Here is a 12,527-nt window from a genome sequence, read left to right on the forward strand (position 1 = left end):
TTTGTTTTTGCTTTTTTAATAAGTCCGTAAAAGCCAAGGTTTTATAAAAAGCACATGCAAGTCAATTTACATTAACAGACTAGTGAGAAGCTGCAAACTTTCTTTGCAGGAACTATGTATCTAAGACAAGAAGCAGTAAATGGAACAGGACACCAGCACTGACAGCTAAGGTGACAATGGCAGCTTTGCTGACAGTTGAATTCCTGGTTTGTTCCCACAGCATTGGGATGCAAGCAGGCACGACACCCAAAACCAAATAAAATTCCCTATAGCTTTGTGGAGAAGAGCAACATTGGTTTGTGTTCACTCTTTTACTGATCCATTTTAAGTAACATCAAAAGATCTACAATTTTTGAAGTGTTTTGTAATTGCAGCTTTCTCTCTTGAAAAAGGGAATGTAAGGGAATATAAATGGGATCAGAAAAAGATGTCAGGAAAAGGTGCGACAGTCGCACTTTCAGATGCAATGAGGAGAAGAAACAGATTCTTGGAATGTCTGTTATCTCCAACTCCAGTCTGTAAAAAGCCAACTGGCCAGTTATTGGAACAGTGAGGCACCATTTTTTGTAGATCTCTAAAGATCCATTAGCACTGAGCAAAAACAAGAGGAAAAAACATTGGAAGCATCTCAAAGAGGTCCGTTTCAAGAACAAATTAACAGTTTGTACTCTCGCTTCACCATTCATCTTTCAATATTTGTTCTTCCATTTGAAGTAAATAAGATACTTTCACGCTGAACAAAAAACCAAAAGTAGCTCAGCTTTACTTTTTCTCCGTAGCTTAGAGATAGGAAGGACATGAGGCATATTTAACTGCTCCTCATTTAAGCCAAACAGTAATTTCATGTTGCTGCAACAATGTGGTTTTCTTCTCAAAAATCTATCAATTTTCAACCCCCCTTAAGATTTCCTTACGTTGCACACTAGTACTTTGAAGACAGACTCAATGTAGTACTCACGTTTGCCACAAATAATCCAACCCTTCCTTCCTTGGAAGATAATGTGTAATAGTCTTCCTGACAGTCAGACAAGTTCTGAGATTTGCTCTGTCTACAGAATAGGCATGACCTGTAACTTCTGTAAATGCTCCTATCATGTCTCTGGCCAAAAATGATTATGTTTAGCAAAATACAGTGAAATCATTCCCCCTTTGACCAACTAACACCTCAGTCTTTGCCAAGCTATAAAATTTTAAGTGCTAACAGGGAACTGGGAAGTTTTTGACATCAGTTAAAGTGAGACCCGTCAACATTTCATGGGAACTTCTCTAACAGACTTCAACTACCAGTCCACAACCTGTGACAAACATAACAGTTACTGTCACCTCAGTGGTAAGAAAAATTGTACCAAGCAATTGCCAGTGGTGTAAGGGACTGTAAACAAATTGATGATTATGGCATAAATGGCTTTTCCATAATATAATAATTTTTCCATAATTATCAACTGTCAGTCACCTCAATATCCTGCCAGGCTTTTCATTTTTTTGCGATTAAACCTCTGTGGCAGTAGAATTATTTTCCAAGTTAATTACTGATGTAAGTTACACTGCATGTGCTAGGTGCTGGCAATAACAAAACCACCAACATTAAAATAAAATTCTCACTGCTGATCAGAGTGTCATACAACAATTTAGATGCACTTGTCGGTACAAGTGAATCTCTCATGCTGACCACCATCATAATTTTTTTTCTGATGGTACACTGTGTGGTCCATGACAATTCAAGTAACATACAGAAAATTGAGGAAGAAGTTCTTGGAATTTCACAGAAATCAAATAAAAGTCTTACAACCCACAGCAACATCCATGGTTCTTATTGCAAAAAGAAGTCAGTACGTATTCTTCGTCCCATTTATATTAACATTTCTTTTAAAGAAAAGGTGCTGATACTTTGTATTGTTTCATCTATGAGGTAGATGGCACTTTAATATAAATAGTGTAAGTCAGAAATTAAGTTAGCTCTGAGCCTGCAGGAAGCACTGTGGCATCGACTGCTCAAGTCAACTACTAAATCATGAATACAAAATAATTCCTCATTTTAAAAGACAAACAGTAAGTCTCTGAACGGAGAGTGGGGGTTGACAGGTGCCTCTGTGAGACAAAGGTCAGTAGAATTCTGTCTTTAGTTTCCAGACACCTTCACCATTTGGCCTCCTATAGAAGGTGCAGACGTTGCGGAGAAGTTCTCTAAAGACGGAGGACTGCGCCACAGTCAGTTTGGACTCAAATTCATGCAGCAGTTCCTGGGTGCTCGCCTCGCCATCCACACGGGCCCCGAACGCTACGAAGTTACGCAGATCCACGAGCAGTTCATCGTATTCAGTTGAACCTGGGACTGGGGTGGGTGCTTGGTAATGATTCTCATCTCCTTCATGCCTTGTCTGTTGTGACAAAGTAAGGTGGTTTCTTGCCCTCATCTTGGCTAATAATGTTGAAGAGTCTAGTGCACTGGGCGACGATTCTCCAGATTTTCCATCAAAGTGTCCATTGGAACTACTCTTCTTTACATCTTCTCTCTTTATTTTATCTGCATCCTGCAAATGAACATACAGACTACGGATAAACGTAGATTCCGAGGTCCACAGAATCTGTTAAACAAAATCTTCCTGTTGTTTAGACTTAAGCAAACAAACACGAACACTCAGAAGCTAGTAATCTGAAATACACAATAAAGAGGTAGTATGCCCTGTTCTCAAGTTTAGAACTAAACTAAAAGCATTGCTGGTCTTGAGACAGATAAACAGACCGTGTTGCAAGTTCTGACTGCTGCTACTAATTCGACTTTGATCAAGATGCGATGTCAAAACATGAAAAAGCAAATTCATGGGTGCCTAAAAATTCCAGAATTCTACATAATCATATGAAAAATGGGTATGAGACACATCTACAGTATAAATCAGAACATTTCATACATATCAGCTGTTAAAAGAGAAACATTAGCTTGTGTCTTTTACCTTGCACTTCTTCACAGGTGATGCACAAGTGGAATGTGAAGCAAGCAGCATTGGGTTTCTTTTGCGACCAAACCGACTCCTAAAAACCCACAAAAGACTTAATGTCATAAAACATCCTTCTCGAAATGATTAGGATAGTTTTGCCAAAGACACTGACTGTGTTTGCATTTTAGAGTTCTCAAGAGCTCTCTGCCAAACTCTGTCTCCTCTTCTGTGCAACAATAATCCTTTCTTTGTACTTCAGAATGAACTTTCTAGGCTTGCAATATGCTTTCATGTTTTTAAGAAATATAAAACACAAACCTCCACTTTGATACACGTTACTGAAAATATCCAGTGCAAAAAAAGATAAATACATAGCATCCTAAAGAACTCTTCCATTTTTGGAAAAGCAGTGTGAGAACTGAACTTACTTTATTCCTGATGGTGCACCTGAAAGCCCACTCGTGCCTGTCCAGGTTGGCACACCAGAAGCAGCTCCTAAACAACGCTGTCGAGAGATTTTTAAAGCTCTTAAGGCATCTTGCGCCACTCTGTTTGCTTCTGCTTCCACCAGCACATAATCTGCACTGGAAGCTTCCATAATGGCATCATGCTTCATAACACTGTGTACCCCTAAAAACCAGAAGATACAAGAAAAGGTGAAAGAGGACATCCATTAATTTACATGGTTATCTGTAAAATTAAATATTAATCATTTAAGTGAATGCCACAATCACATTTTTCCTTTTACAGGTTGATTATATTCAGGACTTCGGTACAGTAATTTCTAACCAGAGAAACCCCTTCTATCAGGTAAGCAATCAATTTGACAACAAACCACACTTCTGCTGTGCTGATGTGGTCATTATTCACAAGACTTTGCAATTATGTGGGTAAATCGATCATTTGTACTGTTATGGACAGGACAGAAGTGAAACCCTTGTGTAAATGAAGGTTGGTTTCCAGAAGAAACCTTACTTCTATATCCAGAAGAGCTTCTGGAAAACTGCAGATCTCTTTCAAATGTTTGTGCCAAGGTAATTAACACATTCATAAACAAAGCATTTCAAGAATTAACATTTTAATGTTTCACTATAGTAACACAATAGATAAAACACATTTTGTATTGTAGTTCTAATGATCAGAGTAACACAACTGCTCCTTCCCTCACTTGCGTAAGTTTTTTATACCTCTGTTTAAACAGTCTGACTGTTGAAAAACCAAACAGCATCAGTTACCTGATTTTCTGAAAAGTTTCTCCAAGACGTAATCATCATTTTTCTTTGAGTCTTCCTGCTCTTCTTCACTGTTCTCTTTTCTGTATTGCTTCTGTTTCACTAGATGAGGAATGCGCTCTCCTTCAAATTTGGCATCTTTGTGATGTTTCTTCTTAGACTTGTCTTTGTGGCTCTTATGTGACATCATATCCACCCTGTGTTTTGTTTTTGAGGTACACTTATAATGATTATTATCTATTTGCCCATCGTCAGTTTTAGCAACTTGGTCTTCCCAAGGGCCAGCTGCACCACATGTAAGGCTGAAGTCTCCCTTGACAGTTGCATTTGCTGCTCCTTGTCCTTCATCAGCCAGCACAGTGTTCAGACATTTGCCACTCTCTGAAGACCCTGCATCACCTGGCAGTGACTGGGACATGCATTTTTCAGCTCTTTCCAAGCTGTCCTCCTTGCTTTTATTCAATGAATTTATATTAGTAGCAGCTTGTGCATTATCTTTCGCATAGCCGTTTTGGTCAAAGGTTTCCAAATTTCCTTTGGTTTCCTCACTTGTCTCTATTGCTTTAGAAGAAGAATTTGTCACGTGCATGGTTGAGTAGGAGTCAGATGACTTGCTGTACTTCGGTGAGCTGCTTTCTGTAAGATGGAGATCACCTTTAGAAGTACCATTGTCAGGCGGCTTTTCAAGCTTTTGATTCAATTGGCGTTTTGGGACTTGAACATCTGAACCAGTACCTGCGGGTTGAATGAAATTAGTAACCATTCATCAAACACTTCAAACATTTTCTCTTTTAAACAAAGAAAAAAAAAAAAAGGTACCTGCAAAAATTGCACTTGTTTCTGTCCCCTGAGACACATCTGGACTGCTCAGAGTAAAAAGTTCATAAAGATCATTTGATTTGAAAAAGCGTCTCTGTTTAGGGTCTTTCAGCACTCTGTTTGTTAAAAACTGTTTGAAGATTTGTCTGAAAAAGAAAAAAAAAAAGTACTTTGTGCGTGAAACAACGTCTAACTATGTTTAAGTACTGAATACAGTACTTAAACAGAAAACTGTATAAGCACAAACGTTACCCTGCAGAACAATTAAGCAGTGGGAAGATGATGTTAGTTTCCAAAAGACAATCTTGAGTTAGTAACTTTCAAACAACCAACTAAATTATTAAACACAGGGATTTACTGTTTTGCAACAACTCCATAACACAACAGGTAACCACCATCCTGAAATGTCCTATGAGGCATCCCTTAACTAAACAAAAAATAACTTCAAAGCTACACTTTTTTTGTCCATTAAACTGAAAATCTTACATATATTACAATTAAAGTATTGGAAAGCTTCTTGAAAGAAAATACGAAAGCTTGTTAAAATGACAACATTTTAACGGTTCAATGGGATGGAGCAATCAAAAGCAGCAGCAGCTCAATCTGATGGTGATGACTGGATGACAATCACTGAAAAGGGAAATCAGACTTGTTGAGAGGCAAGGGGGAAAAAAGTCCATCTGTAGAGGACTGAAAGGAACCAATCTGGGGGAGAACTAAGCTGCAAAAAGTCTTCTACTATTGGTAAATATATTTCTATGCCGTGTTTGTACCACATAGCTTTTGACTGCGAGTCCTAGGCACTATTCTCTTGCACAAAAAAATACAGCCCTAAACAGAGCTGGAAATCAGTTCTCCGTAAGTGTTTTTATCATGGTTTTGACTCTACTGGCATTAGGCAGGGAAACTGTTTTTGGCAAAAACTAAGTTTAAACACAGGTGCCAGCTACTGTAGTGCACCCATCAGGAGACTTCAAATTTTTTAAGAATTGACTGAGCTTCATTGCTTCCTGCAAGGATGATCTGCAGGGCAGAAAACACAGGCAAAGAGAAAAGACAACTTGCTTAAAATTCGAGGTCCATTGCAGTGTTCTGGAAAGAAATGAATTTCTGATGCCTGTCTTGACCTTTCGAGCCCACTTCCTTGATGTGGTCAGTGTTGTTCAAACAGAAATATGCCAGAGGGATGCAAGCCAAGCAACAGCGGATGCTTTGTGTCCATGTGGTAAAACATTCAAAAAAGGCATTCAGTAAGTGCTGGTATTTCATTATTTAGAGCTTTTCATTCATCTGCATTGTCAAAGAGGATATTCCAATTCTAAAGAGTGATGCCTAGACAGAGGATTCCCATATACGTTCGTTTGAAACTCATGTGAGTGAAGCTAACTACTGAGGAAGCTGAATGGGAAAGCAAAACAAAAATATTTCAGTGATTTTGAAATGCAAGCGCTTCAAGCTTTAGCTACATTTTGGAATAAATAACATGAATATGACTGGTGTTTCTTAGGATTTAATTGTCTCACTTTGGAATGATTTGGGAATAAAATCAAATTGGGTTTGCAGAGTAGTAAATAGATGTATGTACCACATACATCTTTATATATCCTGAGGACAATATAAGAAACTTGTCGATTTCAATTTGCATTTCAGACTTGCTGAGTCTCATGTTCTGAGTAAGGGGCTAATTTTTTCCCGTCTATGCCTGATACTCTCACATTTACTGGGAATTCTTGGATGTGCTGGACACAGCTGCTGGAACAGATTGATGAGGTATATTTAGAGTGTGGGTCTTGGGGCTAGAGAGGTGGCAGCACAGCCCAGCAGCTGGGAGTCTGATATTAGAAAAAGGTCCATTTCTAAGTGGAAGTTTTAAAAAGTTTTCTGTGACATGCCCATCATGACCAAGATTAGGGTTTACAAGCAATGTGTGCACACGCATAGGTATGTCACTGTTATTCACTACAAACATTTTCTTGAGCACACAGCTGTATCCAAGGAACTGTTGTGACTGACCTGTGGTAGATCTTCTCTTCAATAGTACCTGCAGTGAGAAGCCTGTACACAGTCACCTGCTTCTTTTGGCCTATTCTCCAAGCACGTTCCCGAGCCTGGAATACAACAGGTTTGGTTACTGGACATTCGCCTCTTAGACATGTTTGACAGAGCTATCCATACCGCTGTTTCAAACCTAGGTTGGATATTTAACAAATAGTTCGAAAAGTTACACAGCTGTGGTATTTCTACAGCATTTGGACAACTAACTCAGAAGGGGAGGAAAACAATTTAGAAAGTTTACAGATGTAAAAAGGCAAGTCTCCAATAGTACCATGAAATTTATGCAAAAAATCTGAAAAAATAATTGAAATTAGATTATCAATTAATTGATAAATTAGATAAATTAATTGATAAATTAGAAATTAGATTAATTGAAATTAGAACTCATATCTAGGATCTGCACTTTATATAGACTTATTCCAAAAGGGATCCATTTCACAATAGAGTTTTAATACACACATTTTCTTTGAACTTTTGTTCTTTTTTTTTAACTGAAAGTTTTCCTACAAGCACCTTGAACCAACTGCTAAAACAGACCACTCTATGTTAGACTACACATTTGCAGATGTCAGAGCGATGTAGGATTTCCATCAAAAACAGTTCTTTTCTCTCAAACATGTAAGCTCCATATACTGTTAAGGGTTCTGAAAACCCAGAGTATCATCACAGCATCAGATAAACAACCACTTTAAGGTATTGGCTTAACAGCAGCTTCTAAGGGTGTAGCTACATATCATTTAGTGACAAAGACAATTTAAGCAAGGGAGAACAAATGTTTCTTATCTTGCATTGCAACCATGAACAGTCATGCCTGTTCAAGAGCTTGCACAGCTGTACTCTCCCTTCAGAAACACCAAGTTTGTGTGCATATTTATTGAAAGAGAAAAAAAAAAAAAAAGGACATTTCAACTGTTTGCTTGGCTACACTCTAAACAGACTATTAAAATCAACAATATTGAAGAGTGGTAAGGCCTAACAGCATAAAGGGGATGTGGTGGGAACCACTTAAATTGGCTTTGCCACAAGAGTAATCATAATGTAGAACTGCACCCTAAGTGACCATTGCTGGGAACAGCAACTTAGGGAAAAGCAACATAGAATGACATTTATCTCCTCAAACAGTCTTAAACCACTATCTCCAGTTTTATTTCAGTTTAGCTGGTAAATGGAATGTAATGAACCAAACTCACCTGTGTATCTGTACTGGGATTCCAGTCAGGATCATAAATAATAACTCGGTCAGCACCAGTCAAGTTAACTCCAATGCCACCAACACGAGTTGTCAGAAGAAAAAGAAATATGGATTTGTCCTATAACACAAGAGAGAATTTACTAAAGCAAGAATTACGAAAGTACAAGATGACTTTTTTTATTTCATGGATTCTTTTACCTGCATTATTTGCAAAGATGCAAAGGCAGCCAAGAGAAGGAATAAGTTTCCTTGTTTGTCTAATATCTCTTGACAAAAGTAGTTTCATCTAAATTTCAATTACTGTTGTCCAATAAAATTTCTCTTACCCCTTTTCAACTGCATTTTTTTTCTCAGCAGAAAACCCAACTCAAGTATGGAAAAAAAAAGACTTTTTTTCCCTTCCAAAGAAAGCGGTTTCATTTGGCTGAACTCCCCAGTTTTGTGTCTCAAACCTGAAGTAGTATATTTAAAAACAGATAAAAAAAGAAATGCAAGAACTCAACCATACCCTCTAACAGGAATTAGCGTGTGGGATGCAACATCTCACCTCATTAAATCTTGTTACAAGGGGCTGTCTGGAAGCTATCGTTGTGGTGCCATCCATCCTGAAGTAGGAATAGTTTCTATCTCTCACAAAGACTTCAAATATCTGCAGCATCTGTCGTGACAGAAAAAAAATTAATGAAATCCAGATGTGAATACTAAGCAACTGTCCAATCAAGTAATAAGAATTTCTGGTACTAACTGCAGCGCCAATCAAACAAACAAGATGATGACCAAAAACTTGTGAATCTTAAGTGAGCAGAAAATTAATTAACTTATAAGATTCACTGCGGGGGGGGAAATAATAGTTATTTCACTGCTGAATGCAATAGTGGAATGTTCTTGCTTGGTTTGGGAAGTCCAGAGCCATAGTCTCAAGACAATTAACTAGGTAAATGTTGCAACATTTCAGGGAATCCATGGAAGTAAGACAAAATCATGAATACACATGGAAAACAAATTAAGGTCACTGTCTGTGCTACTGGCCCAAAGCATACAATTCTGAGGATTGGATGTGCACATGCACTAAACCACAAACTGACTAACAATTCTACCCTGAAACTACACAGCAGGGACACAGCACATCACTACTGCTTCAGCCTAGTATTACATGGGTAGAATTGATACAAGCTTTGACACAGTATATTGAATTTGGGAAATACTGTCACAACACTGTGTCATTCCAGCAAAGCTTACTGAGCTTGGGAACTGATTTCCAAAGTCATTTTGGTATTTTTTTCAACAAGATGTTAATTTTCTGAGAAGGACACTACAAAAAGTTGTTCTAATTACAAGTCTTGTTGGGACACACAGATATACAATTTTTTAGTTTTACTAACAGCTAAAACTAAAACCAATAAGCTCATCTTACCTGTCTTGACTGAGTAAAAAACAACACTCTGTGACCTTGCTTGTGCCATATTTTCAGCAAGGATTCTACCACTATCATTTTTCCAGAACGTTTCCAGTACCCGAACTGATCTGCTTCCTCCACTTCAGCATCTGGTATACCCTTCAAAATCCTCGGACCACCAGAGAAGAGGTCAGGGTGGTTGCAAATCTTTCTCAAAGCTACTAGTCCTGAGAAAAGCTAAAGAACACAGAAGAAAAATATTTTTGTTTTCTTGACAAATACTTGTGTCTATATGTGTTGTGGTTGAGAAAAATAAACAGCAATGAATTAATCCAGTCATCACCAATTTGTTTTTAATAGTGGTTTGCTCTTCAGAGAAGCCAGTGGATACTAATACTTGTTTCATGGAAAGTTTTAGGGAAAATCAGTAAAAGAGAAGGTCAATGAAATTATATGTTCTTGTGAGCCTCTTCTGGTGACAATATTAAGACAATTTCCACATTAGCAAAGGCAGTCCCTAGCTGTAACTTATAGTCATTTTTTTCCTACTCAAAAGGAAAAATTCCACCAAATTCATCACTTGAAATTATTGTGCTCCTCCTTCCAATCCTCACCATGTTAGCAGGCAGCTTAAGACATTGGATGACTTCCTGTGTAACCTCATCTAAGTGGTCCTGCTCCTGCAATGGGGATTGGACTAGATGATTTTTCGAGGTCCCTTCCAATCCCTGACATTCTGTGATTGAGAGCAGCAAGTATACCCACCAGAATGCAGAATAACAAAGAGAAAACATATCTGAACAAACACGTGAAGCTGAAAATTACCACTTTCAATGCCATGTTACAAGGGTTCTGTTCAGTTATTAATTCAATAATATTACAAGTGTTATTTATTCTTTTAATATAATGGACACTCAAAAATGAACTAGCCTGAAACAGCAAATCCCTCCATCTTCTGTCACAACAAGTTGTATGAGCCTGCTCATAATTCATAGTTTATTTGTAGAATGAGGCTTTTGTTTTTCAGCTGGGATTCACTGCTGTCATCACAAAACATCTAATAAAAGCAATGACATTTACTGTTCAAAATTTTCATAACATGATAGCGCATTCTGTAATACAATAGAGAAATTTCTGCAGATAGTCTTGTACAAAGCATCTCTTGAAGACTGAGCTCCTTAAAATAATTTTCATTGAGATAACTAAAATTGCTAGGCATTTGAAAAAACTTGGCCACTATACCTGTGTGACACCTGGAAAAACAGATTGAAACAGTGACAAGGTCAAGATCTGCTTTGTATGGCGCTACAAGATACACAGCTGTACTAACTATGCAACTAACTGGAGCCACTGGGACTGAGGGGAGAAGGGATTTCACAGTTCACAAGACAAGTAAACATGTGGTGAATGATGCATTATAACTAAGAAATATTACTTTTCTTACAAACAACACATCCGTATTTTGCAGCTAAAATGGGAGGGCAAAACATCCACTGCATGCATACAAAAGTCAAATGGATGTGTGCAATGTAGGAGTCACAGGGAACAGCAGACTTTTTACACAGGCAACAGCAGGCCTTTGCAAATGTATTTCAATTACTGCTGTCATCCTGGACACAGCAATTTCTAAGCTTAAGTTGTGAGGATGGAGGCAAATGTGTTGAAGTGACTAGTAAGACAAAGATCTTGCTATTCGCTCTGCCATATAATGACTCTGTGAAATCATCAACCATTACATCACAAAGTTATCACACCTGAACGTCAGCACAAATTACTCTTTTCCCTTGCTTCACTTTTGCAGTTGGTTAGAAGCACGCATACAGTTATCCAGAGCAGGTCATCCAACAAGCCATAATTTGCTCCAAGATCACATACATTCAATTTCTACTTTTCTACATTTCTATTTTTATCTGGGCAGGCCCCTATATAGGGATCACTAACTCTACATATTCCATGGAACATTTTTGAGGGGGAAGAAAAAAATAGCAGACATCCACAAAAGCAGAACTGAGATCAGGGTGTTGCTTCCCTTTCTGCTCAGAATCCAGCTAGAAGAATGCAAAGGTTAGTCTGTGATTATCCATCAAACTCTGTCTGCCATTAACCTTAATTAATGCCAACCTGCATGTCTCCGTTGAGAATCTCGTATACTTCTTTTGAGTTGATGAAATTTTGATAGACTTGACGCTGCTCATCTGTCAAACGGCAGAAGAGGACCTACCAAAACAAACAAATGAACCACTCAAGCCCCACCTCTAAACTCCAAATACAGTGCAGTTTAAAGTTTTACAATGTGCTACAATGAAGCTTCACAGATGTCTGATATACTGAAATACTAAGTTAAAAGATACTGCATAGAAATAATTAGTAAGAAAAAACCTAGAATTTTAGAGAATGAACATACTCATTAAGATGGGTTTCATGAGGTTTTTGTGCCCTTTTCCAGCTGTTAATTTTTCCCCTCAACTTGCTTTGTTTTTCAAGGTGCTGCCGTTTTCCAGTTTTAATGAGCAACTGTGCCATGTTAGCATTTTCTCAAAGCTATTTTTATAGGAAATGCTTTCCATCGTGTCTGGTATGTCCCTTACAACTTACAAATTCTTAGTACCTCATGGGAAAACCAGGTTAGTGCATGCAATCTGTTCTGTCATTAGCCTTCGCGTGTGAGCATATAATGATTTTTCAGATGGTTTGATGGGCTAAAATGGAACAAAGTCACTTTCTCGCATCCTGCAAAGCACCCAACATTATGCCATAAGTCAAACTTATGTAGTTCCCTGTGACTGACAAGAACAAAAATCAAGTTTGTTTAATCTGTTTATGATGGCATTCTTTAGAGTACATAGTTCAGACTCTAAAAAATGTAGAAATTCTAAATTTGATTTAAAAAAATCATC

The 12,527-nt window shown here is 37.9% G+C and overlaps 1 protein-coding gene across 5 annotated transcripts in view; it reads right to left on the reverse strand.

The window, feature by feature from the left end:
• Positions 1 to 12,527, reverse strand: part of ERCC6 (ERCC excision repair 6, chromatin remodeling factor) — a 47,030-nt gene continuing 34,503 nt past the window's right edge. For 3 of the 5 annotated variants that reach the window (XM_065067399.1, XM_065067397.1, XM_065067400.1), the window contains 10 exons: positions 11,752 to 11,847; positions 9,649 to 9,867; positions 8,782 to 8,892; positions 8,233 to 8,352; positions 7,001 to 7,095; positions 4,984 to 5,133; positions 4,172 to 4,899; positions 3,365 to 3,566; positions 2,952 to 3,030; positions 1 to 2,531 (listed from right to left, as the gene is read on the reverse strand). In XM_065067399.1, coding sequence (XP_064923471.1) covers positions 2,103 to 2,531; positions 2,952 to 3,030; positions 3,365 to 3,566; positions 4,172 to 4,899; positions 4,984 to 5,133; positions 7,001 to 7,095; positions 8,233 to 8,352; positions 8,782 to 8,892; positions 9,649 to 9,867; positions 11,752 to 11,847 — 2,229 coding nt within the window. In that variant the 3' untranslated portion in view covers positions 1 to 2,102. Of the gene's footprint in view, positions 2,532 to 2,951; positions 3,031 to 3,364; positions 3,567 to 4,171; positions 4,904 to 4,983; positions 5,134 to 7,000; positions 7,096 to 8,232; positions 8,353 to 8,781; positions 8,893 to 9,648; positions 9,868 to 11,751; positions 11,848 to 12,527 lie in introns of all 5 variants that reach the window. The other 2 variants (XM_065067398.1, XM_065067396.1) reach the window with 1 other exon arrangement.

Source organism: Columba livia, chromosome 6 (genome assembly GCF_036013475.1).
Source record: "Columba livia isolate bColLiv1 breed racing homer chromosome 6, bColLiv1.pat.W.v2, whole genome shotgun sequence".
Taxonomy (NCBI): Eukaryota; Metazoa; Chordata; class Aves; order Columbiformes; family Columbidae; genus Columba; species Columba livia.